The 27488-nt window shown below is 47.2% G+C and overlaps 1 protein-coding gene across 1 annotated transcript; it reads right to left on the minus strand.

Moving 5' to 3' along the window:
- Window positions 1–24310, minus strand: DYNC2I2 (dynein 2 intermediate chain 2). The gene is made up of 9 exons (XM_004375726.3): window positions 24125–24310; window positions 13340–13588; window positions 3754–3863; window positions 3074–3231; window positions 2357–2466; window positions 1664–1831; window positions 1147–1379; window positions 660–817; window positions 1–413 (listed from the first exon to the last, which is right to left on the minus strand). The coding sequence occupies exons 1-9, from the start codon at window positions 24308–24310 to the stop codon at window positions 175–177; spliced, it is 1611 nt and encodes a 536-aa protein (XP_004375783.1). The 3' UTR covers window positions 1–174.
- Window positions 24311–27488: the final 3178 nt, after the last annotated feature.

Consider the following 27488-nt stretch of genomic DNA (forward strand, 5'->3'; position numbering starts at 1 on the left):
AAAGGCTTTACTTTTCTTCATTTATTTGGCTCAACACAGATACAGCCTCACATCACTTGCCTCTGGATTTGGGGACACACCCCACCTGACCACAGCCTCCTGGGACCCATCAGTCACATCCTGGCTATTCCCCTTGATGTCCTCCCTGAGGATAGGTGGAAGGACAGGGGCACTTCAGGTGGCCACCTCCACTGCCAGATGGTCCAAGTCCTCTGTTTCTCGGGGCCTTTGTTCTGTGAACTCTGTGCTCAGCTGCCAAATCTTGACGACGCCCTTGGCATCCCCAGCAGCCAAAAGCTGAGTCTGTTGGCTGTTAAATTCCAGACAGTACACAGGGCTTTCATCCTGGGTTTGCTTGATAGAAACAGTGGGTTTCTGGGAGCTTTTCTGGAGATCAAACAACTGCACATCGCCTTTAGGGAGAGAAAGTCATAGATGAGAAAGGTTCAGAGCAGTGGCCTCTGAAAACAACTTACACACTTGCTAAGGAAAATTCAGAGTCCACCGTTCAAATAAAGCTAATACCCCAAGTTCGGTCCTCCTCACTAGTGGCCACTAGTTTTTTACAGTCGAGTTTCTGGAGGGAAGGCACCCCGTGAAGTTCCTTCCCAACCAGAATTCCACTTAAATGGGTCTGGACCTGGTGTCCCATTTCCTACCTTCCCCAGAAGCAGCTGCAAAAACCAAGGGGCGCACTGGGGACCAGCGGACAGCAAACAGATACTTGTGAGACAGCTGCAGTGAAGTCAGGGGCTGGGCCTGCAGCATGGAGTACAGGTGGACGTGGCCGTCGGTGCCCGCGCTCAGGAAGAGGTTCCTGGATGGCATGCAGGGCAGAGAGCGAAAGAATCAGTGCCCGGCGTCCAGTGGGGCTACTGGGACCTGCCCCCGGACTCCTCCTGGGCTGCTGGGCCTTGCAAAACTGCCCTGGCCCCCAAACCTGGGATGTGTCCTTTCCGTCCCCAGTAAAGGAAGATTCCCCAGGGCCATACCACCAAAGCTCTGAGTACCGGGGCTTGATGGGGGCTTGGAGATTTAGAGAATGACAGGTCCTGGTGGACTAGAGGTCAGTGTTTGGGGATTCCCCCTCCCTGTGGCCCTTGGACTGATGGAGGAAGAGGAGCCCCAGGCCTGGGCCATCCTTACCTGTGGAAGGGGGAACAGCTCACAGAGTAGATGGGACCGCCGTGGGGAGAGAAGGTAAATTGTGTCGGTGCCCGCAGGGGCACAGAGCTGGGCACCCGTGTGAGGGCTGCTTCCTCTGCTGCCAGGGAACACTTGAGTGGGAAGCCGCCTTCCGTGCCCAGAACAAAAAGGCTGGGGTCAAAGCTGTTGAAAGCCACGGCTGTGACACCCACCTCGGTCTCACCCCGGGTAGGCTGTGGAGAAACAGCAGCAAGGTCAGAGCCAGGAAACTGAAAGCATCATGCCCACCAATGCCAGTGTACAAGGCGGGGCTGCGGCCCCAAGGAGGTCACACAGCAAGTAACAGTCAGCTGTTAACTGCCAGCTTCCCTGATAACATGAGACCTGTGCCCTTGCCTTCCCACCCCCAGGCTCACGTGCTCAGGAAGCAGACGCATCTGGGCCCCAAGTTCCACAGGCCCAGCGGCTGCTTTCAGGATCTATTCCGTGGGCAGCAGCAGCCTTGGGCGCCACATACCTTCTTCAGCTTGGTGTTCCGTGGGAGCTGCTGCGCGACCAGCGCAAAGCCCTCGGTGAGCTGCAGCAGGCCCGTGCCAACTCCCTGCCAGAGCAGCACCCTCCCGTCAGTGGCTACGCTCAGCAGCTGGAAGCGGTGGCTGTGTCCAGACACAGGCAGCCAAACCACCTGGGACAACGCGGTGGCAGGGCAAGATCTAGAAAGGGGATGCACAGCCCCCACCTGCCCCACACCTCCCAGCAGGACCAGATGTCTTCCTTGTGTGCATCCCAGGCCCCACCCCGCCCTCCCCTTCTCTTTCAGGGGAGGCCAGGGAGAGCCAGCCCCACCCTCCAGGGGGCCAACATGGGGTTCAAGGTCCCTCCTCTAGTCCAGAATCCCAGTGCTAGCCGAAAGCAAGGACAACGGGAGCTACTCTCTGCAGCTCCCGTGTAGGGGCTGGAACAGCCACAAGGTCATGGGGATGGCTCCTGCCACTGTGGGGGTGGTGGTGGTAATGACTCAAGCCTTGGGGGTTTCAAGAACACCGAAGGCAGCTCCCCAGTGACCCCCTTCACTAGGACAGTGGCTGGCTCTGCCACACAGGTGCCTTCACTCCCGCTCTGCTTCAACTATGAGGTCCATGACAGCAAGGGCAGGTCAGTAAGAATGTGGGAAGATCCCGCCCTGGCCCTGCAGGCCTGCCACTCTGACCTGGTACACGGGGTCCGTGTGTGTGTCATCTGTCAGGCCCGTGCGCCAGAGCAGCGAGTCCTCAGGGCGGCTCATGTCCCACACCAGCACCTCGCCACTGTACAGCCCACCTGCCGAGACCAAGCAAGCAGGCCTGGGACGCTCACACACCCCAGAACTAGGCTTCCCCGCCAAGCACCTGCCGCCTCCCCCCATCCTGAGGCAGGACCTGAAGCCAATTCCCCAAAAGCTGTCCCCCAGGAAGAAAAGTCCTGGTCCCCAGGCCTCAGGCCCAATCCCACTTTGCTTTACCCCAGGAAGCCTTTCCCACGGCCCAGCAACCCTCCATCCTGCTGCCAGGCCATCCCCCCTGCACTGTACTCTACCAACCCCTGCAGCACCCCTGCCCCTCCCCAATGTACCAAGCTCACACCACACCCACCCACAGCTCCCAAGGGCCCCGGCTTCCTCCTACTTGCTGTCCTAACCAGGATGCTCCCTGCCAGGGTGGCCCCTCAGCACCGTCTCTCATCCACACTCCCTTTGAGCCTCAGCTGAGGACTCTGCCTCCTCTCCTCCAAGCTCCCCAGCCCAGTCAGGCACGTACCAAGTACAGCACCTTCACCTGGGCTGCCAGACTGAGCACATCAGGTCAGGGATGGCCTGGTTCATCTCCACCTCCCAGGAGACCTGCCCCCACAGTGGTCCCGGTAGAGCAGAGACACCTGAGCAGCTCACCTGCGATGTGGGCCGGCTGTGAGGGGTGGAAGGCCAGACACATGACAGCGCTGGGCACCTCAACCACTGCCGCCGGCTGCCTGGGGTTCAGGCCTCGGCGGTCCAGGTTCCAGGTACACACGAAGGACTTCAGCGTGCTCCAGTCCCCATCGTCCAGTCTGCACAGGGACACACCTCAGCTGGCTCTACCACAGGCCCACACTTCATCACAACCCCCATCCCACCTTGCTCCTAATACCTTGCTGCCCACTGACCTAAACAGTAACCTGTGTCCTCACTTTGGGCATCAAAGTGCACAGGCTCTGCCATGGCACCCCATGGACATGGCTTTCTCTGGAAAAGGGTCCCCAGGAACTAAGGACAGGGTCTCCCCACCTCCACAGCAGTGGGTGGGGTAGGGGAACCCTGCCCGGTGCATCAAGAAACAGGCAAGAGATGCTCACAGAGAAGGCGAGGCAGGGCCCAGGTGGGGTGCCCAGTGCTGGCAGGTGGGCACTGGAGTCCTGGCTCCCAGCACCCTCCTGCCCACTGCCAACCTTGCCCAGGCAGCCTTGAGACACTCCCAGAATGGTCAAGTCTCTGGACCAGCCCTTCCCTTTGCAGACGAGGAGACAGAGGCCCAGACAAGGGTGCCTGGTCTTAGGGTCTCCCATTGCCCCACCCACAATGCTGTCACTCACCGGCCATAGGCACAAGCCACCACGGAGCCGGTGGTGTTCCAGGAGACACTGGTCACATGGAGACCCTGCCCTTGGGCTGGGGGATAGCCCAGGGTGTGCAGGCAGGACACCTGCAAGAGACAGGTCATCTCTGGTTGTGGAGAGACTGGAACACTGATACACTGTTGGTGGGAATGTAAAATGGTACAACCGCTTTGGAAATCAATTTGGTGCTTCCTTAAAAAGCTAGCATAGCAATACCATACGATCAGCAATCCCGGTCCTTGGATATATCCTAGAGAAGAGCTGTCACACAAACAGATACATGCACACCCATGTTCTTTGCAGCAGTGTTCATGACAGCAAAAAGATGGAAATAACCTAGGTGCCCATCAACGGACTAATGGATAAACAAATTACAGTACAGTCACACAATGGAATACTATGCAACAATAAAGAACAACGGTGAATCTGTGAAACATCATAACATGAAGGAATCTGGAAGGCATTATGCCGAGTGAACTTAGTCAGCCACAGAAGGACAAATACTGTATAAGACCACTATTATAAGAAATCAACAAAGGGTTTAAACACAGAAGAAAACATTCTTTGATGGTTATGAGGGTGGGCAGGGAGGGTGAGGGTTATTCACTAATTAGATAGTAGACAAGAATTACCTTAGGTGAAGGAAAGGACAACACACAATACAGGGAAGTCAGCACAACTGGACTAAAACAAAGCTAAGAAGTTTCCTGAATAGAGTCAAACACTTTGAGGACAGAGTAGCAGGGGTAGGGGTCTGAGGACCATACTTTCAGGGGCCATCTAGGTCAACTGGCATAACAAAGCTTATTAAGAAAATGTTCTGCATCCTGCTTTGGTGAGTGGCATCTGGGGTCTTAAGAGCCAGCAAGCGGCCATCTAAGACGCATTAATTGGTCCCAACCACCTGGAGCAAAGGAGAATGACGAACACCAAAGACACAAGGAAAAGTAGTAGCCCAAGAGACAGAAAGGGCCACAAAGACCAGAGACTTCATCAACCTGAGACCAGAAGAAGTGGATGGTGCCCGGCTACCGCTGATGACCACCCTCACAGGGAAGACAACAGAGAGTTCCTGATTGAGCAGAAGAAAGGTGGAGTGCAGAACTCAAATTCTAGTAAAAAGACCAGACTTAATGGTTTGACTGAGGCTGGAGGAACCCTGGAAAGCATGGCCCCCACACTGTCAACCCAGAACTAAAACAATTTCCAAGGCCAACTCTTCAGACAAAGATTGAACTGGACTATGGGACACAATACTGGTGAAGAGCGTGCTTCTTAGCTCAAGAAGATACTTGAGACTAAATGGGCAGCTCCTGCCCAGATGTGAGATGAGAAGGCAGAGAAGGTCAGGAGCTGGTTGAATGGACACAGGAAATCCAGGGTGGAAAGGAGGAAGCGTGCTATCACAGTATAGGGAGAGCAATTAGGGTCACATAACAATGTATAAATTTTTTGTATGAGAGACTAACTTGAATTGTAAACTTTCACTTAAACTACAGTAAAAAAAAAAAAATACAAGAAATAGGTCATCCCCAATCCTAAGCTGCAAGAGCCACCCAGCAGGTGACCTTATGGCCTCCTAACAAAAACCACACAGTCTTGGGCAGCCCGAAGGCCTAAAGCTACCTAGTCCACTGCCCAGCCCTGGATGGAAATGTGGAGCCTCCATCCCATCATCTCCCCTACCAGGATACTTCCAGAAACCCAGAAGGAAAGGTCTTGAGAATGGAGCAGACGGCAGGCTCCAAACCAGAGCCATGTCCTATTTCACATCTGTCCTACACACAATTTCAAAAGCTTCGACATAGCTTCTCAGCCCAGACCAGCCTAGAAGCAGCAATGAGAAGGGCTGACAATGCTGGCCACGGGAGGGATCAGCACCACCTTTCCAGGAAGGAGTTTACACCACAGATCAAAACTCACCGGGAAAGTTGCATGCCTTCTGATCTCACCAAAAAAAAGTTGCCACTGAGTCGATTCTGACTCATGGCAACCCCACGTGTGCAGAACAGAACTGCATCACAGAGTTTTCAAGGCTGTGACCTTTCAGAAGCAGACTGCCAGGCATTTCTTCCAAGGTGCCTCTGGGTGAGTTCAAACCTCCAACCTTTTATGGTTAATATTCAAACATTTAATTGTTTGTGCCACTCAGGGACTCCACTCTTGACCTCATGACTCCATGTAAAAGAACAATCAATGGAAGAATCCAACATCTGTAAAAAGCTACACGGTGGGAACCCTCACACACTGCTGAAAGGAACACAAAACAGTGCAGTCACTTTGGAAAACAGTCTGGTAATTTTTCAAACAGTTAAACATATTATATGATCTAACAATTCTACTTCTAGGTATATACCAAGAGAAATGAAAACGTACGTCCACACAAAAAGCTGTACGTGAATGGTCACAGCAGCATTATGCACAACAGCAAAATGGTGGAAACAACCTAAGTGTCAATCAACAGATGAATGGATAAACAAACTGTGGTATATCCATGCGCTGGAGTATTATTCAGCCATAAAAAGGAAATGGAGCACTGATACATGCCGCAACACGGATGAACCTTGAAAACATGCTGAGTGAAAGCAGCCAGTCAAAAAAGGTCACATACTGTATGATTTTATTAACATGAAATGTCCAGAACAGGCAAATCCAGAGGGACAGAAAGTAGATTCATGGTTGCCAAAGGACAGAGGCCAGGTGGAATGGTGCGTGACAGCTAAACGGGTACAGGGTTTCCTTTGGTGGTAATAAAAATGTTCTAAAATTGATTGCTATGATGGTTGTGCAATTCTGTGAATATACTGAAAACCACTGAATTGTACACTTGAAATGAGTGAACTGGATGGTACGTGAACTATACTTCAATAAACCAAAACAAACCCATTGCTGTCGATTCCGACTCATAGCGACCCTACAGGACAGAGTAGAGCCGCCCCATAGGGTTTCTGAGGAGTGGCTGGTAGATTCAAACTGTTGACCTTTGGTTAGCAGCCAAGCTCTTAACCACTACACCACCAGGACTCCATATTTCAATAAAGCTATTATTTACAAACAAGCTATACAGTAGGGTAGGAGGTGAAGGGGGCACAAGGAGGCCTTCAGGGGTCTGGTAATGTTGTTTCTTATCTGGGTTCTGATTCCACAAATGTTTTCACTTTGTGAAAAACTGTGGACCTGCACACTTGTAACGTGTGTACTTTGTTTATATCACCGTAAAAGTTTACATTAAACATAAAACTATATGCACTGTTATTTATCATAAAATCAAAGCTGCAATGATTAGAAACAACTTAAAATCTAAGAATGAGACTACAAAGGGGCCCAAGGGAATTTTGGGACAATGGGGGCAGTTCTGAATCCTACTTGTGGTGGGTTCTATGTTTGCCAAGACTCCATATAGTCAAAAGCGTGAATTCTGCTACAAGTAAAATATACCTCAAAACACCTGACCAAAATCAAAAAGGATAGGGATTAATATTACGCAGCATTTCCAAAGGACGAGTGTGAAGTCCACGGAGCACCATGACAATACTAGACAACTCTGTTTATGAAAAGAAGAGACTACAAGACTGTCACCCCAGCTCTGTAAGGACCACACGTGTGGAAACTAGGGAGGAAATGACAGCAAGGTCAATATGAGGAACCGTGGGTGACTTCTTCCTTATCCCTAATTTCTGAGCATTCAGTAATGCTGTTACACCGTGTTTACAATTTGAAAATTATAGTTTTTAATTAAGAGCAACACATCAGCCTTTCTCAAACTGCTAGAGCAGCACCAAGGGCAGTGGTGAGGTGTCAAGGCTAGCACCGTTGACAGCAAGACACAGGAACCCAACATCAGGCCAGACGGTAACTCCACTCTGGGGAATAAACAAGAACTGCCTCAAAGAAGAAAAACAAAGTTAGAGATTTGCTGCAGTTCTGTTAGATAACAGCAAGGTTTGAAAACAGCCTTCTGTCTGACATTAGGAAACGGCTAAGGAACATCAGGACAATGGAGAGACAGGCACAGCCGCTCAGAGAGGGTGCCTGACCTCGTGCCTCGTTCAAATGTTACTGTTGGATAAACTTCTAGAAATGAACCTGCTGTCTGGAACGTCCACCAACAGGGAACCCAAATAAATGATGGTGTGTCTGTGCAGGAGGACACGATGCAGCTGAAGAGTCTACAGGTGCCGAAGTGGAAAGCTACGGTAAGTGAGAAAGGGCACAGTACATTCCATTTTTGTTTAAAACATTCTTAATGACAATAGCAGGCACATTAATGCCACGTGTTGGTCTAGCACTGAAAAAACTCTGTTGTTGTTGTTGTTAGGTGTCGTCCAGTCAGTTCTAACTCACAGCGACCCTATGTACACAACAGCACAAACACGGCCCAGTCCTGCACCATCCTCACAATCATTGCTATGTTGCAGTCACAGTGTCAATCTATCTCATTGAAGGTCTTCCTCTTTATCGCTGACCCTCTACTTTACCAAGCATGATGTCCTTCAGGGACTGGTCCCTCCTGATAACATGTCCCAAGTAAGTGAGATGAAGTCTTACCATCCTCCTTTCTAAGGAGCATTCTGGCTGTACTTCTTCCAAGACAGATTTGTTCATTCTTCTGGAAGTCCATCGTATATTCAATATTCTTTGCCAACACCATAATTCAAAGGCATCAATTCTTCTTCAGTCTTCCTTTTACATTGTCTAGCTTTCGCATGCACAGGAGGCAACTGAAAATAACATGGCTTGGCATCTCATAACATGGATGAAACTGGAGGACATTATGCTGAGTGAAATAAGTCAATCACAAAAGGACAAATATTGTATGAGACTACTACTGTAAAAACTCAAGAAAAGGTTTACACACAAAAAGAAACAATCTTTGATGGTCATGAGGGCTGGGAAGAGTAGGGGGGGATACTAAATACACAACAGGTAAGTGGTAACTTTGGTGAAGGGTAAGACAGTACACAAAACTGGGGAAGCCAGCACAACTTGTACAAGTCAAGGTCATGGAAGCTCCACAGACACATCCAAACTTCCTAAGGGACCAAATTACTGGGTAGAGGGATGTGGGGACCAGTCTCCAGGAACATCTAGCTCAACTGACATAACACAGTTTATAAAGAAAATGTTCTACATTCTACCTTGGTAAGTAGTATCTGGGGTCTTAAAAGCCTGAGAGCAGCCATCTAAGGTACTCCACTGGTCTCACCCCTTTGGGAGCAAGGGAGAATGAAGAAAATAAGATACAAGGGAAAGATTAGTCCAAAGCAGTAATGGACCACAGCTACCATAGCCTCCACCAGACTAAGACCAGTACAACTAGATGGTGCCCGGCTACCACCGCTGACTGCTCTGACAGGGATCACAACAGAGGGTCCCAGCAGAGCTGGAGAAAAATGTACAACAAAATTCTAACTCACAAAAAAAGACCAGACTTCCTAGTCTGACAGAGACCGGAGAAACCCCGAGAGTATGGCACTTGGACACCCTTTTAGCTCAGTAACGAAGTCACTCTCAAGGTTCACCCTTCAGCCAAAGATGAGATAGGCCCATAGAACAAAACGAGACTAATGGGGCACAACAGCCCAAAGACAAGGACTAGAAGGCAGGAGGGGACAGGAAAGCTGGTAATAGGGAACCCAAGGTCGAGAAGGGAGAGTGCTGACGTGTCGTGGGGTCGTTAACCAATGTCATAAAATGGTATGTGTACTGTTTAATGAGAAAGTATTTGTTCTGTAAACCTTCATCTAAAGTACAATAAAAAAAAATTACAAAAGAAAATAACATGGCTTGGGTCAGGCACGCCTTAAGTCCTCAAAGTGACATCTTTGCTGTTTAACACTTTAAAGAGGTCTTTTACAGCAGATCTGCCCAGTGCAATATGTCATTTGATTTTCTGACTGCTGCTCCCATGGGTGTTGATTGTGGATCCAAGTAAAATGAAATCCTTGACAACTTCAACAATTTCTCCGTTTATCAAGATGTTGCTTACTGGTCCAGTTGTGAGGATTTTTGTCTTCTTTATGTTAAGGTGTAATCCATACTGAAGGCTGTAGTCTTTGATCTTCATCAGTAAGTGCTTCAAGTCCTCTTCACTTTCAACAAGCAAGACTGTATCATCTGCATACCACAGGCTGTTAATGAGTCTTCCTCCAATCCTGATGCTGCATTCTTCTTCATATAATCCAGCTTTTTGGATTATAAGCCAAAGTGTTAACCTTCACTGTCTATATATTATAGTATGCATTTCTGTGAAAACATTTATTAGAATGAACACATACTACTTATGTAATCAGAAAAAAATAAAGACATAAAAAAGGGGAAGGTGATACACATATGGACTAAATGGATTCACAGAAATGTGGAAAAGGCCTAATAATATGGACTAAAAACTTAACATCACCAAATGCAACTGTGCAATGGGCATGAGCACTGACGTGGACAGAACGTGTTGAGATTTTAATGATCATTAAGTTCTTTTCCTTGTGCCTCGCTTAAAACGACACAGTGACTCCACTCTTTGGTGTGGCACCTGGCAACTTTTTCAGAGCGATTCTGATGATTTCTCTCAAGTAAATCAACTCTCACACATCCACCTAGTCTTTGTGAACAAGCAGCTATTGATCACTAAAAATAGATGGACTGGAGGCAAAAGAAGGGGGAGAAGAGAAGTGGGTTAGAACTTCTGAATACATAACTACCTCACCTCACTGGGCAAATCCGCTGCAAAAGACCTCTTTGAAGTTTTAAAAAGCAAAGATGTAACTCTGATGGTTAAGGTACACTTGACCCAAGCCATGGTCTTTTCAACTGCCTCATATGCATGCAAAAGCTGGACAATGAAAAAGGAAGACAGAAGCATTCTAACTGTAGTGTTGGCAAAGAGTAGTGACTATACCATGGACTGCCAGAACAACAAACAAATCAAGTCTTAAAAGAAATACAACCCGAATGCTCCTTAGAAGCAAGGAAGACAAGATTTCAACTCGCTTACTTTGGATATGTCATCAGGAAAGACCAATCACTAGAAAAGGACGCCATGGTTGGTAAAGTAGAGGGTTAGCAAAAACTAGGCTGATCTTCAATGAGATAGACTGACACAATACCCACAAAAATGGACGTAAACACGTCAATCGGTCCCAACCCACTGGAGCAAAGGAGAATGAAGAACACCAAAGACACAAGGAAAATATTAGCCCAAGAGATAGAAAGGGCCACATAAACCAGAGACTCCATCAGCCTGAGACCAGAACTAGACGGTGCCTGGCTACCACCAATGACCGCCCTGACAGGGAATACAACAGAGAGTTCCTGACGGAGCAGAAGAAAAGTTGGGTACAAAACTCAAATTCTAGTAAAAAGACCAGACTTAATGGTGTGACTGAGACTGGAGGGACCTCGGAAGACACGGTTCCCGGATTCTCTGTTAGCCCAAAACCAAAACCATTCCTGAGGCCAACTCTTCAGACAAAGATCAGAGCAGACTATGGGACATAAAATGATATTCGCGAAGAGTGTGCTTCTTAGACTAAATGGGCAGCTCCTGTCTGGAGGTGAGATGAGAAGGCAGAGAGGGTCAGGAGCTGGTTGAATGGACACGGGAAATCATGGGTGGAAAGGAGGAATATGCTGTCACAGTATAGGGAGAGCGATTAGGGTCACTTAACAATGTATGTATAAATACTGTATGAGAGACTAACTTGAATTGTAAACTTTCACTTAAACTATAACAATAAAATAAATAAATAAATAAAGTATACCCCAGAACTCAAAAAGCTGAGCAGTCCGGGTGCTTAGTGCTGGGTAAGCAGCCTGTCCCGGGGCTCCTGAAGAGATACCAGCCAAGTGAGGCTCAGCATGGAGCAATAACAAAGAGCCCAATCAAAGGCTCCCTGATCTTGAAACCAGCACAGCTTATATAAGGAAAGGTCATGGAAGCTCCACAGACACATCCAAACTTCCTAAGGGACCAAATTACTGGGCAGAGGGATGTGGGGACCATGGTCTCCAGGAACATCTAGCTCAACTGACGTAACACCGTTTATAAAGAAAATGTTCTACCTTCTACCTTGGTGCGTAGCGTTTGGCGTCTTAAAAGCCTGTGAGCAGCCATCTAAGATACTCCACTGGTCTCACCCCTTCGGGAGCAAGGGAGAATGAAGAGAACAGGATACAAGGAAAAGATTAGTCCAAAGGACTAATGGACCACAGCTACCAAGGCCTCCACCAGACTGAGTCCAGTACAGCTAGATGGTGCCCGGCTACCACCACTGACTGCTCTGAGATCACAACAGAGGGTTCTGGACAGAGCTGGAAAAGAATGTAGAACAAAACTCGAACACACACAAAAAAGACCAGATTTACTGGCCTGAAAAAGACTGGAGAAACCCCGAGAGTATGGCTCCTAGACACCCTTTAGCTCAGTGGTGAAGTCACTTCCGAGGTTCACCACTCAGCCGAGGATTGGACAACCCCATAAAACAAAACTGGACTAATGAGGCACAGCAGTCCAGGGACAAGGACTAGAAGGCAGAAGAGGATAGGAAAGCTGGTGATAGGGAACCCAAGGTTGAGAAGGGACAGTGTTAACATGTAGTGGGGTTGTTAACCATTGTCATAGGGCAACGTGTACTAATTATTTAATGAAAAACTACTTTGTTCTGTAAACCTTCATCTAAAGTGAGAATAGCAGCAGAACTGGAAGAATGTAATCGATGTCACTGAACTGTGCATGTTGAAATTTTTGAAATGGTCTATCTTTGGCTATGTATATTTTCACCAAAAAGAAGTTTGAGAAGGGAGAGGGTTGACATGTCGTGGGGTCGTTAACCAATGTCATAAAACAATATGTGTACTGACTGTTTATTGAGAAACTATTTGTTCTGTAAAACTTCACCTAAAGTACAATCAAAAAAAAAAAACAGCTCCCTGATCTCAAAGCCTAGGGTGTCTGTCCAACTCTGAACTGTGCCTGGGAGACACTGAAGTCATAGCGCACACAGTGAAATCAGACACACCAGGGTTCAAATCTCAGCTCAGCCAGTTGACAGCTGTGTAACCTTACACAAGTCCCTTAGTCTCTCTGAACCTGTTTTCTCATCTCTAAAATGAAGATCTTAATAGTACTACCTTGTTTTGAGGAATAAGTGAGATAATACGGGAGAAGCCTAGTACCTAGTAGGCTGCACAGCACCTGGAGGAGGCCTAGCAGAGAGGCCAAGGGAGTAAGATCCAGAGTCAGACTGCCCAGGTTCAAATCCTGCCTCCATCACTCACTAGCTCAGTTTGATTCTGGAAATGTTACTTCAACTCTGGGTCTTCACTTCCAACTGTAAAGTGCGGATAACGACAGGACCTACTTCAAAGAACAATAGTGACGGTCCAATGACTTCTTATAAAACAGCTCAGAACCTGGCAGAAAGTACAAGCTCAAGGAATGCCAGCTGTATTATACTGGTGTTGTCATTATTTAAGTGGAGCAAAAGAAAGATTTAAAGAGGGGCAGAAGCTTGGACCCTGAGCCGGCGAGGGGGGCTCTCTGTGCCTGCACCGCTTTATTCCTCACCGTCTGGTGCTGTTCCGTCCAGTTCACCTCGAAGCCATCAAATGCATGACTCTGCCGATTCTTGTTCAGCTCTCGGATGACCATGCCCTCCACCCTCCGAAGAAAGGCTGCAAGCCGGGGGCTGTCCTGCTGGGATGCAGTAGGCATGCTAAGTGGCATGGGGGGCTCGGTCTGCACCTCGGCATCGGCATGCTCCCTGGCCTGGGCGGCTGCCTCCGCAGTGGCAATGCTGGCTGTCTGGCAGCTTTTCTGGAAGGAGATCAACACACAGCAGTCACCACCCAGCTGTTCCCCCAGCATCACTCACTTACAGCCCAGTGCACTTGCAGTAGCACCTTCTCTGCTGTCTGTCCTCCTCACACTAATGGACCTCTGTTCACTTTGTCTGCCTAAAGTTTGCCCCCTTCCTGTTGGAACAAGCCCATCTTTCTTAGGAGAAACCCACTCTATATGGTTTGGGTGGAGATGATCCCTCAACCCTCCTATGTTCCACTGAGGTGGACACATGACCTAAGCTAGCCAATCAGAGTACTGTACCCCTTCCTGAGCCATAGTGATTGGTTCACGGATGTTCACATGAACCAAACAGGCCAAGTAAAAGCTGGCCCTGGGATCGTTGACGAAACTATGGGGAGACACAGGAGTGCCTATTTTTTCTTTTTTTATTGTGGTAAAATACATAATAACAAAACAGTTACCCCTTCAACCATTTTCACATGTACAGCTCATTGACAATTATGTTCACCATGTTGTGCAACCATCCCCGCTATGTTTCCAAATTTTTGCATCATCTTTAATAGGAACTCAGTGCCCCTTAAGCAATAACTCCCCCTTTCCCCTTCCCACCCATCCCTGGTAACCACTAATAAACTCTGGTCTCTATGCATTTGCCTGTTCTAGATATTTCATGTAAGTGGGACCATCCATCCAGTATTTGCCCTTTTGTGTGTGACTTATTTCACTCCGCGTATTTTACAGGTTCACCCATGTCGTAGCAGGTAGCAGAGCTTCAGTTCTCTTTACGGCTGAGTAATATTCCACTGCATGTATATACCACATTGGTTTATCCATTCACCTGTTGGTAGACATCTGTGTTGTTTCCACTTTTTGGCTACTGTGAAAAGCGCTGCAATGAGCACTTGTGTACAAGTATCTGTTTGCATTCCTGCTTTCAAGTCTTTTGGGTATATACCTAGGAGTGGAATTGCTGGGCCGTATGGTAATTCTGCGTTTTTTTTTAGGAACCGCCAAACTGAATGTAAAATGGCTGCATCATTTTACTTTCCCACCAGCAAAGGATAAGAGTTCAAATGTCTCCACATTCTCACCAACACGTTTTTCTGATAATAGCCATCCTAGTGTAGGTGAAGTAGTATTTCACTGTGGTTTTGATTTGCATCTCCCTCATGACTAATGAGACGCCCTGGTGGCGCAGTGGTTAAGAGCTCAGGCTGCTAACCAAAAAGTTGGCAGTTCGAATCCACCAGTTGCTCCGTGGAAACCTTATGGCACAGTTCTACTCTGTCCTATAGGGTCACTATGAGTCAGAATCAACTCAATAGCAACGGGTTTGTTTTGGATTTTAATCACCAATGACTTTGAGCATCTTTTACATACTGAAGATCTGTATATCTTCTTTGGTGAAAAGGAATGCCCCTTCTAAAGACACTGACAGCTCTAGGACTCATGTAATCTTAGAGCCAGTAGTAGCCACCTTAGCTAGCACAGGGGAAGAACCTCACAGCTTCTCCCTACTCAAGTCCCTCATATGGCAGGCAGCCCTCGGGGGTGGGGTACCTTCCAAAGTGCCCACATGATCAAGGGAAACACGTGTCCATGATGGGCTAGCAGGGCGGGGGGGCAGACTGCTCCTCAGCCGCCCCTTCACTCCACCCTGCCATCTGTCTCCAATTCCTTTTCCCTGCCCAAGTGGGCACAGGTACAGACCTGCGATTTGGGAAGGAGATGCCCACTGCCCTTTCTTACCGGGACATCCAATCTTTGCCAGACGATGGGCTGTGATCACTGTTGCTGACAAGAGAGACTCTCCTCACCTGGCCACTCCTCTGGCACCTGCACTGCCAAAGAACTGACAAGTCCCTGGACCTGATGGCTCTCCCCCTGCCTCCAGCTCACTCAGGCTTGGGAAGGCGGGGCAAGGGGTGATGGCTGTCTCCTAGTGAGCCTGAGGGAAGGTGGCCGGCCCCACACAGAGGCAGCTCCCTTCAGCAGGTAATGCACTCAGCACCTGTACCCCATCCTCACCTTCAGGTGCTACTCTAATTCCCTCTTTGCTTGTCTGTCGCCCCGCTGAACTGGGAGTTCCTCCAGCACAGAAACCCCATGTGCTCTACTCTTGTATCCTCAGCCCCTAGCATGGTATTTGGCACACAGTCGATGTTCATCACTTATACAAAAACATATTCGCTGACTACCTACTTGCCAAGCTCTGTTCTGGGTACTTAGGATATAGCAGAAAACAAAACAGGCAAGATTGTTGTGCCTAAGGAGCTTACATGGGAATGAGGGTAGGGGACAGACATTAAATAAACAAGAAAAAAAATCAAACAACAATCGAGCTAACTGCAATGCAGAGTTACAGGAGGGAAAGAGAGTAGCCAGAGAGGCCTCCCTGGGGAGCTGGCATCCAAGCTGGGATGTGAAGGACAAGGAGGAGATGGACAAGTAGAGCGCTTCGGGAAAGAGCGTCCCAGGCAGAAGTGGGAAGGCCTAATCAAGACCTTACAATAAAAAAAGGTCCACATGCTCAGAGTCTAGACAGCCAGCGGTGTGTCCAGGTTGGGGGGCGGGGGGAATGGCACCATGGGCAAGGCCCAGGCCATGAGGAGCCTGAGAACCAAGATGCAGAGCTGGGATTTCCTTCTAACATAACCCACTGGAAGGCTTTAAGCAGTGGTGTGACACAGACGCAACATTGTGGAAGACACCTCTGGCCACCCTGTGAAGCATGGACAGCAGGAGGGCAGAGCCCAGGCGACAGGAGGTCTGCAGTCCAGGTGAGGATGACAGTGGTAGGGGTGGGGGTAGCAGAGATGAGACAGGGCGGCTTCAAGGTGTTTTGGAGAGAGTGTTGAAAGGACAGGACAGATTAGCAATCAGGGATGGGGTGCAGAAAGGAAGGGATCCAGGTTAACTTCAGGGTGCTCACCTTGAGAACCAGATGGATATGACGGCAAACGCTGGGAGAAGAGAACACTGGGGCAGTTGTGCTGGACCACACCGAAACTGAGATGCCTCTTGGACACCCATGTGGAGGTGTCAAGTATTCCCAAGAGGTCACCAGGCAGGAGGCTCTGGAGAGCATGATCAGAGATGTGACTTGAAGCCACAGGCCTGAAGCAGGCCCCCAGGGGAGCATGTGCACAGAGGGAGCCCCATAAACATTTGCTGAATTAATGCATGGACATGGGGATCAGAAAATATACACACTGAGCTAAAACTTTAAGAGATCACAGGGGAATTTCAAACTTACTGGAAGTCACCATGATAATAGTGTCCATTATTACATGCTAACTGGCAGGCACTGTCCTAGGAGATTTACCCGTATCATCTTATTCATCCTCACAACGACCCTATGAAGTAAATCCTTTTTTTACATGAAATGTTGGCACTGAGGCACAGAAAAGTTAAGTAACTCACCCAAGGTCACAGAGCGAAGAAGCAATAGCAATGGCACTTGAACCCAGGCAGTCTGACTCCAGATCTTCATCATGGTACAACATTGCCTCCCAAGTCAGTATTCTCTCCAAAGCACTATAAAACTCTGGACCTAAACACATCCTATGAATGCAGAACAATGTTTCTAACAGAATGTTACATGAATATCTTAATGCAAAAATTAATGTAAAATCACAACCACAAGCAAAAATATCCACTGAAGATCAAGCTCTCAACTAACCATTTTCAGGTATTTTCATTAATATGCCTTTTACTGCTTGCTTACTAAGGTAAACAACAAATGCCAAAAAACTAAGGCAAATTTACAGGGGGAAGAAACAACAACCCTAAAATGACACTGTACCCACAAACGTTTTCTGTGAATTGATACGAAACCACTGGGACACCTAAATCAACTTCCCTTGGTTTGAGATCTGCTTATCTGGCCCGACCTTGACCCCTTTGGGGATGAGGCCCAAGGCCCACAGAAGGAAAGAGCTTGCTCAGGGCCACCTGGGCAAAGTGGCGCCCTCCATGCTAGGCAGCTGTGGCTGGGGCAAGGGTGATGCTAGAGTAATAAGCACCCTGAGGAGTCAAAGGAAGGATTCAATGGTGAACGGTCTCCTTGCTTCCTGGGCTTCGGCAGCACTGGGACCAAGAGAGGGACAATGTTGAGGTGGCTGGGCCCACAGCCTGCCTCCTAGCTGCAGGGAAAAGCAGAGGGTCTGGGGGCCAGGCCTGACATGATCACACTGGGAGGTCAGGCAGAGGCAAACAGGAGAGAAGCTCCCAAACCAAGCTCATCAGGCTCCATGCATTTGAGCCTGAAGCTCTGACGGCCTTCAGGGGAGTGGGAAGGTGGCAGGACTCAGGAAGCAGAGACCACAGGGGAAGTCTGGGGGCCCTCGGTTGGGGGGCTAGATGCTCCACAGTCTAAAACCCAGCTCTCCTGCACCAAGAGAGCCTGCATATATGAGGAATCCCAGAATGAGAAGAGGCTTTGTAACTCCTGCGTCTTACTGACGAAGGAAACTGAGGCCCAGAAAGGGAAAGTATACCTTCTGGAGAACCTGCTCACCCGAGAACGGCCCCTTTCTCAGAAAAGCTCCTATCCAAGCCACAGGCTAGGCCCCAGCAGCCATGTTTTCCTGGGGACCCCACACCCAGACTGTGGCTACTGACTCGATGAGAAGTAAACACTAACTCAGGCTGGGCCAATCACATTCTCTTGGGGAAATTAAGAACTGAGACAAAGATTCACCAAGTTAGTCTGTACAAGCCTGGAACCAAAACATGTAAACTTGGGGGCTGAGGATCAGCCAGCCTCTACAACTTGGGCAGGGGAAGCAAGCGGAGAAAGCCGATCTGCACAGACAGGTCTCAAGAGACTATATGAGAAAAGCAAAGCTGGGAGGTGGAATGAGTCCCCCAAGCCTTCTAGACTCTGGTTTCTCCCCTCCTCAGCACCAGCCACACGTCCTGTGCTGAGGTCCCTCAGACACCTCTGCAGCCCTAAGTGTCTGACGCTGGCTTCTGTAATTTGCTATCAAAGTGTCCTTAACCAATGCTGGAGATGGCTCAGCAGGTCATATGGGCTCCTAGACTCCCAAACTACCACCCAACAAAGCCTCCGTTCTGAAAGCGCTGGCCATTCTAGGAACACTTGTCACGACAGAGGAAATGGCCCCACTGGGTCAGAAGACTACTCCCTCAACCCAGCACTTCACTGCCAACAGCGGTCAGAAGAGTGTGCTGGGAGGCCTGGGCTCTTGCCTTCAGCCTCAAAAGTGAAACAGACGCTAGTGTCTCCTTACAACTACAAGTGACTCAGTCAGAGACTGTCTAACCAGAGAAATCCAGATGCCATTATGGGGAGGACAAATTTCAGAGTCATAAGTACAATGCAGTCACTTTCTTACTAAAGAACACACATTCTGGATTTCCTTGATTCTAAAATGCATTGATTATAAAACCTACCAATTATTTAGTAATAGGTCTTCAAGGGGAACCTATGTTAACTATACATACCAGTTGCGAGACATATCCCTTTTTAAGATCTGTTAAAATGGGAGAAGAGGAAGAATGTCTTACAATTGAAGAAATACAGCACCATACAGTGTGTGTGTAGGTTTAGGATGATATATGGTTGATTATAGTCCTTGCTCACCTCCCTGGGGTAGTAACCACCACCACCAAACACGAGGCAATTACTTGGAGCCAGCCTCTGGGCTAAGCTAACACAGAGTCCATTTCATCCTCCCCGCCAGCCTGAGCCGGCACATCCGTCTCCATAGTGGATAAGGACCTCAGACTCACCTGGTGGGCTTGTCAAAACACAAATGCTGTCCCCCACCCAATACAGAGCTTCTGATTCAGCAGGTCTGGGGTGGGGCCCGTTTGCTCAGCTAACAAGCTCCAGGTGATGCTGATGCTGCAGCTGTGGTGACCACACTCAGAACGCCTGGTGTAAGCAAGCTCCTCATTTCTATGCTTCCTAGGCCCAGAGAAGGTCACTGGGTGGCGCAATCAGTTTGCACTCCACTAAAACTCACTGTCGTCAAGCCGATTCCAACTCATAGTGAACCTTATAGGACAGGGAAGAACTGCCCCACAGGGTTTCCAAGACTGTAAATCTTTACGGAAGCAGACTGCCACATCTTTTTCCTGCACAGGAGCTTGTGGGTTAACCACTACGCCAACAGGGCTCCTTTGCGCTCAACTAAAAAAAAAAACCATTCCCGTTGAGTGATTCCGACTCATAGCGACCACTAACCTACAGAAGGTTGGCAGTTTGAATCCACTCAGAAGCTCCTAAGAAGACCTAGCGATCTGCTTCCGAGAAGATTACAACCAAGAAAACCCTATGGAGCACAGTTCTACTCTGTAACACAGGGGTCACCATGAGCTGGAATCGACTCAACAGCAACAGGTCTGGTTTGGGTTTTGGGCCCAGGGCCCGTCATCTCTAAAGCCTCCTTTTTAATTCCATGCCTTAACTTCATGCCTAGCACGGTACAGGCAATGTTCACATCATCACCCCCCTTCTGACTGTCTCCTCTTGTCACCCACCAGCCCTACTCTGCGGGACAGGGTTCCACCTGGGGTGGGGCAGGGTTACTCACCACGGGCTGAGGAATGCTGCAGAAGAAGAACTCACCAAAGGGATGCTGTGCAACCCTGTGGGAGTGGCTTGTCATTACCTTGCCACTTCCATTCATGTGCCCTTGATCCTCCGTTCCAGAATTTCCCTTTTCCTCAGGTTCCCTTCAATCCCAAGTCCTCCCTTCCTTCAGAAACCTGCATACACACCTGATGACTGCTCAGCGGTGCTGGAGGTGACGATGAATCCCCACCCCAATTCAGCAGCTCTTTATCAGCACACAGCAAACCTGCTGACAAAATCTGACCATGGTGTAAAATACATTTGATGACAATAAGCAGACGGTGTGATGGGAATGTCCTGGCAGATGCAACGTTGAGCTGAGTGAGTTTTGTGATGCGATATGGCTGATAATTGTCTAAGAGTGTGGGGTAACACTGAACCAACACCAAGATACAATCTCCTGTTTACTTGAACTTGCCTTGAGTGCATGAGGGCAGCACACAGCTGCTCAAGGAATGATTTGGAGCTGAAAGGCAATCAAGTGAAGAGGGCAGTAATCGGACATTTTCAAAGAAGCTGGGAGATGCTGTTACACTACAGCCACCTTTGTGCTGTAATTACTGCAGGCTATTCTGGTGTCGTCTTAGTCTTTTAAATTCCTTCGCGTGTGCCTTGAAACAAATCTAGTGTCAAAACCGTCTAGCAAACTCAAAGAGGTTGAGTATCATGGCTTTCATTCTCCTTTGAAAATCTCTAAAAGGCCAGACCCCAGGTTAAAGACAAACATGCTCCAGCAGGGGGTGCCATATGCTGTAGAACACGCAGAGGCCAGAAGGTGCCAGCAGTCTAGGATGAGGGAGGGCCTCACCTCAAAGGACCTACAGTCTCCCCGCAGTCAGGCCGCTGGGCAGCTAAGTTTCAGTCTGAGCAGAAGGGGAGAAATTCTACAGAAGTACGTGGGATAAAAGGATGCAAGAAAATTATTCAATTCTGCACTTTCTGGGTGCCTTTAGGAGATGACCCACTCCCTGCCCTCAGGGAGCTAACAGTCCTTAGGAGACAGCTCTGAATCTCAAGAACGCACCCCACATTCTGATAGGATCAGAATTGAGCTTTAGAAGAGAACTCTGCTGGAAACAGATGCACTGTTAGTGTTCCTAAACTTCGCTACTCATTAGAATCACCTGGGGAGCTTTCACAAAACCCGATTCCAGGGTCAGACCACGGACCAATTAAATCAGAATCTCTGGGGGCAGGACCCATGCATCTTTACTTTTCAAAACTCTCCAGGGCATTCACTGTCAGAAAAGTTTGAGAGACAGTGGATGGGTAAGGTAGGGGGAAATTAGGAGCCTTCTATCTCAGACAGCTGAACTCAAAACCCCTCCCACCTGAACAGCACTGTGCTTTCCAATTGCTTTTTTAGCAGTAATCTCATTTAATCCCACAAGAAGTACTAATAATACTACCCACTTTGCCAAAGAGATTCCAAGACTGGCCCATACTAGGGGTCCACACAAACCCGTGTCTCCCTGTGAACAAATCAGGAGATGAAGAGAAAAGTTAAGTGAGGTCAAATACCATTAATTTTTTTTTTTAAGTCTATCGCTGAAACATGCAAGTACATCTCAATTTTGCACTGCTACACGTGCTAAGTAAAGATCAATGTTCGACTTTTCCAAAGGAACTTAACAAAATAATTCAGAAACCACATAAAAATTTAGCTGCAACACTCATAGGATTGCTGACAATAGAAAAAATACGGAAAAATCATTCATCAAAAAGGACTTGTTAAAAATAAAGTCACAGAAAAATAATTTTCAAACATGGATGTACTTTAAATGTATTATGTGAAAAAAGTTGGGTTTACAGAATGTTATGCACAGTGTGATTCCATTTTTGTAAAAAAAAAAAACTAAGGGAAGATGAGCGAAAAAACAAATGAACAGAGACTGGACAGATAAAAACCAAATGGTGAGCAAATGAGACTGGATGGTGATTTTTATTTCCAGTTTTAAGCTTATCCAGATTCTTCTAAATTAGAACATGGATTACTTTTATAAAAATAAAAAAGTTAATTTGAAAAAAGCAACTTACCACTTTATTCTGGCCCCTGCAATATTCTTAAAACTTAAAAGAATCTGCCCCTCCTTCAGACAGGAGAAGGTCTGATTCAATTTACCCTCTACACCCTAAGTATTAGAAACAGTTCTTAAACATACAGCAAAACCTGGGAAAGAGAATCTGTGCGTAAGGCGGAAATGTGTCAGGGAAGGAAAACTCAAAATATTTTCCACTAAAACGAGTGATAGAAAAGTGGTAAGACTGTACTCCCAAGACGGAAAACTCGGGAGACTCAGAAAAACAAGGCAGTTCCATCAAGTTCTGGCTCTCAGAGGTTTCACTGTCTATCTACTACAAAATGAACAAGCCTCAATCTCATTCCCTGAGGGGGGTTAAAAAAAAAAAAAAGAGCTAGACTAAATCAGTGGTTCCCAATCTGAAGTCTTCTAAAATCTGAATGGTCAGCATGCAGGAGCTATTTTTGAGTATTTTTTAAAGCCAGTATATGTGTATTATTCATTTACCTGGGGTAAGGATGAACAGATTTAAGCTAAATGTTCACTGCCTTTGATTTTGATTAAACCAAAAAACCAAACCCATTGCCGGTGAGTCAATTAAAACTCACAGCAACCGTCTACGACAGAACAGAACTGCCCCATAGGGTTTTCAGCAGCAGACTGTCACACCTTTCTCCCAGGAGCAGCTAGTGGGTTGGAACCACTAGCCTTTCAGTTAGCAGTGGAACGCTTATCCACTTCGTGACCAGGGCTTCTTTGCTTTTGATTAGAACCATTTTACACAGCACAGTGAAGTGAGAAGTGTTTTGAGGCCAAATCAAATTCTGGCTTGAGACCTGGAGAATGGTCTGAGGCAATAAACCCATCCTCTCTTTGTAAGACTTCATAGAAACCTCATCCGCGTTGGTGAGAATCTGTGCCCTCTGCAGGTTCCATCACCTGTGTGGCAAGCTAAGCCTCAGTTTTCTCTTCTGAAAAACATGCAATATCCTGCAATGCTCATTTTTCACTCAGAGGAAAAGCCAAAGTCTTTACATGATCTACAAGACTTACTTGACCTGCCTGGCCAACCTTATCTGAGGCCACTCTCCCCTCCCTGCCATCCGCCTCCTCAAACACAGCAAAACTGCCCCAGCCCCAGGGCCTTTGCACTTGTCATGCCATGCCATTCGCTCTGGCCTGAACAACTGTATCCCAGATACCCACTTGGCCAACTCTCTCACTCCTCCAAGCCTTTGCTCAAAGACCAGCCTCTCAATGAGGCCCACCTTGGCCACCCTGCAACCCATCTTCCCATTCCCCAAACCAGTCCTCCTACTCCCTCACCCTTTTTTCTATTGTCCATGACATATTCACTTTCTAACACACTACATAATTTACTTATTACATATATTATTTTCTATCCCCTGCAAGGGCCCCGTGTAAGCGCCACGAAATAAGTTATTTCTGCCTTGTTCACTCATGAATCCCCAGCGCCAGAACAGCACACTCACACAAACGCCTGGCGAGGGAAACTAGCACCCAGAAGGCCCGACCCTCATCCCATTACAGTACACAGTTTCGTGTGCTTTTGACTAAACAACTAAAAAACCGGCTTATCTAGACCCTAAAATGGAGTTTGGTCATTTTTAAAAAAAAAAAAAAACTAAAAGTTAAGTTTGAAATATCTAAAAACTGCAATTCACACAGAATCTTCTAAAACGTAAGAGATCCTTGGAGGTTTAAAAATAAAACACACACACACACACAAAACTTTTTGTTGCTGTTGAAAGTCTGGGAACCTCTAGACGAAAGCATACCAAGGGTTAGTGTCTGTGGATCAAAATATAAAAACTAAACGATGGGACATCAAAACCTGGCCGGGCGGATGCACGGCGACCCCGCCCTCGCGCCCGCCGCCCCACGCCGGGCTCGCGCCCTCACCGTCTCCCCGCGGATACCCTGGATGCTCCTCCACTGAGAAGGCACCGACACCACGCCCAAGGTCTCGTCCTGCAGCGGCCCGGGCCGCCCGGGGCCCTTGCTGCTCGCAGCTCCGCCCGTCGCCAGCGCCTCAGTTCCCCGGCTCCGAGCGGGACTGAAACGCCCGGACCGCACGCGGGTTGCCATGGAGACGGCTCCGCCCAGTCGCGCAAGCGCACTCCGACACGACTGTCGTCTCCGCGCTTCCAGGAGCGCAGGACCAGGGATGTGAAGCTGGCGGCGCCATTTTTTAATTGGTCACAGTGCCTGTTTCATGGCCCGGGAGTAAGAAGTGGATGATTCTTTTTGGCTGGTTCGACAAGCTTTACAAGTTTTCGATACTATGTCCCCATAAAGGGCAAGCCTGAAGCTGGTTTGGGTACTCCTTGGCGGAGAGGAGCGCGGGAGTAAGGCACTGGTGCCAGGCTCAAAGATGGCGCTGAGCGGAGGTGCAGAGGCGAGGGAGGGAGGCTGCGGCCGCGGCGGGCGGGGGAATGCTGGGCCCTAGGGGGGCGCTCAGAGTAGGTTGCTGTTCCCAGGCGATCCAGGAAGTTTGCTGCCACCTGGAAGCCAAGTGATTTCCCCCTAGTCCTCAGTTTTTGTCTCAATAGAATGGTGTTTGAAAATATGTGTGTGTGGATTCCAAGTATGGTTGAATACTTGAAGGCCAAATGAGGTCGTATACAAAAAAAAAAGGAAGTCTGTCGAATTGAAACTGAAGTCCCGAATAACTTCCAGTTATTGAATGTCTACTGTGTGTCAGGCAGTGAACCCAGAGCTTTATGCATGTTTATCTTATTAAATCCTCACAATAATGCCCCGAAGAAGCAATTAATACGTATGTCGTACAAGGATGCTGATGGTCAGAGAAGTAACCGTCCAAAATCATCCACTAAAGCTGAAGTTACATTTGTCTAACACCCCACAGAAGGGCTGCCTAACCCCAAAACCCTGTTCTGAGCCTCTCGGTAGAAATCCCCGGCCACATCTCTGGGCCGAGTCCTCTCATCTGTGAACTCTCATGGATGGAAACCTGCCCAGTTGGGGGCCCCTCTGCACTGCTCTGCCACAGGGTTCTCCTCATTAGGACCCTGTTCCAGCCAAGGCCAAGAGGACCGATAAGATTAGCAACACTGGAAAGAATGGAATGCAACAAAAATTTCTTTCTAGAAAGAAAATAGAACTAGACAAAATTCTCCTTGTGAGGCCCTCTTAACACTAGAAGAATTTGCAGACATCACCAAGGATTCCAAAGATCAGATTCAAAAAGAAGCTCAGGGCTATGGGAGTCCGGAGGCCTGCATTTGAAGCCTGGACAATATTATGTCTTCCAATATTATGCATTTTTTAACAGGCTTGGTACTTCTCAGGGCCTGGGTTTCCTAGCTGAAAAATAAGGGTAATAAGACTAGACCAGCTCTACCTGACCAAAAAAGGAGAACATTTTGGGAAGAGAAGCATGGTCCAAGGTATTAAATGCTACAAGCAGGTAAATAAAGATAAGGCCAGAAAAGGGATAATGGAAATGGACATTTTGAGTGATATCTGGTGGCCACAGAAAGAACAATTTCACTGAAGTAGTGAGGACAAAAACCAGACCACAAAGCGTTGAGGTAGAAAAAGTAATGGCCATTACTATACTGGGAAGCTAAACACAGGAAGCAGGTGTGAATGTAAATTAGTAAATCTTAACTGGAGAGTGAGTAATTTAGCCTTAAAGTTTACCTGCTTTTTAATCCAGAAATCCCATTTCTGGGAATTTTTCCTGAGGCAATAGTAACAGATACACATGCAAATTGAGCCACCCTAAGGATATGATCCGTCCCAAGGATATTCATTAATAATAGTATTATTATCAAACCTCCCCAAACTATTGCCCTAAAATAATCTTTAAATCCTAAACCAAAAATATCCCCTGAAGTCTTCTTAAAACCAAATAACAGTTTAACTTAACTAGTAAGGAATGTCTGTCTTGAGCATTATGCTCTTTTAAAGCCAAGCCCATTGCTGTCAAGTCAAAGCCCACAGAACAGAGTGGAACTGCCCCATAGAGTTTCCAAGGAGCACCTGATAGATTTGAACTGCTGACCTTTTGGTTAACAGCCATAGCACTTAACCACTATGCTACCAGGATTTCCATGTTCTTTTAAGATATATTTATATGGGATCAAGGTAACAACAGCAACTTGAAAGATTAGATAGAAAGCTCAGGGGGAAGTGAGTTTATGGTAATGGGAGAGGAACAACTCAAAAAAGGAGGATGAGAATGGTTGTACAACTTGAAGAATGTAATCAATGTCATAGAATTGTACAACTTGAATTGGTGTATGTTTTTGTTATGTATATTCTCAACAGCAATAAAAATAAATTATAAAATAATAATGATAGTGTTACTATTGTAATAGTAAGATACTGCTGTCAGCCTTAACATCCAAGCAAAGGCCTGGAACCCAACAGGTGCCCACTAAATATTTGAGAATGAATGGACAGTAGGCATTTGCTTGCATATTTCTGATACATGGTACAATTACTGGTTGCCATTAAAAGTGTTGTTATATAGATGTTTAAATGTGACAAAATATTAGTAGCATATTAAAGTTTTTTTAAATGCCGTTTACATACAGTGTATCCTGTATCCTTTTAATGCATAAAAATGTTTCATGTCACTGAATTGTACACTTAAAAATGATTAAAATGGCAAATGTTTGTTATATATATTTTACCACAACAAAATAAAATTTTAAAAAAGGAATGAAGTACTGATGCATGCTACAAGATGGATGAACTTTGAAAACATTAGGAAAGAAGCTAGACACAAAAGTACAAATATTGGATGATTCCATTTATATGAAATGTCCAGAATATGCAAATCCAGAGAGACAGAAAGTAGATCAGTGGTTCCCTGGGGCTGGGGAGAGTGAGAAATAGGAAGTGACTGCTGTTAGGGTTTTGTGGGTGATGAAAATGTTCTGGAACTAGAGAGAGGTGGTGATTGCACAACATTGTGAATGTACTAAATACCACTGAATTGCACACTTTAAAATGGTTAATTTTATATTTATGTGAATTTTACCTCAATAAAAAGAAGAAAAAGTTTTAAAATATATATCTCAAAGAAAACCTGGAAGGATGGATCCAAAATTTAATAGCAAGTTGCCTCTGGGTAGTCTAAATTTTTATTTTTCTGTCTTTCTTATATGCAAGTTTTATATGCCTTATTTGTGAATAGGAGCCCTGGTGCCACAGTGGTTAAGGGCTCAGCCACTAACTGAAAGGTCAGCGGTTCCAACCTACCAGTTTCTCCCCTGGAGAAGGACATGGCAGT

This window comes from Trichechus manatus, unplaced genomic scaffold (assembly GCF_000243295.1).
Source record: "Trichechus manatus latirostris isolate Lorelei unplaced genomic scaffold, TriManLat1.0 scaffold00038, whole genome shotgun sequence".
Classification (NCBI taxonomy): Eukaryota; Metazoa; Chordata; class Mammalia; order Sirenia; family Trichechidae; genus Trichechus; species Trichechus manatus.

What these genes read in the sequence shown, in the direction of transcription:
- DYNC2I2 (XM_004375726.3), bottom strand. Translation starts at nt 24,310, where the DNA reads ATGGCAACCCGCGTGCGGTCCGGGCGTTTCAGTCCCGCTCGGAGCCGG. An exon ending in ACAGCCGGCCCACATCGCAG is followed by an intron (nt 2,467 to 3,073) that starts GTGAGCTGCTCA and finishes TGGTCTCGGCAG; the next exon opens with GTGGGCTGTACAGTGGCGAG. An exon ending in GGAACACCAAGCTGAAGAAG is followed by an intron (nt 1,380 to 1,663) that starts GTATGTGGCGCC and finishes GTTTCTCCACAG; the next exon opens with CCTACCCGGGGTGAGACCGA.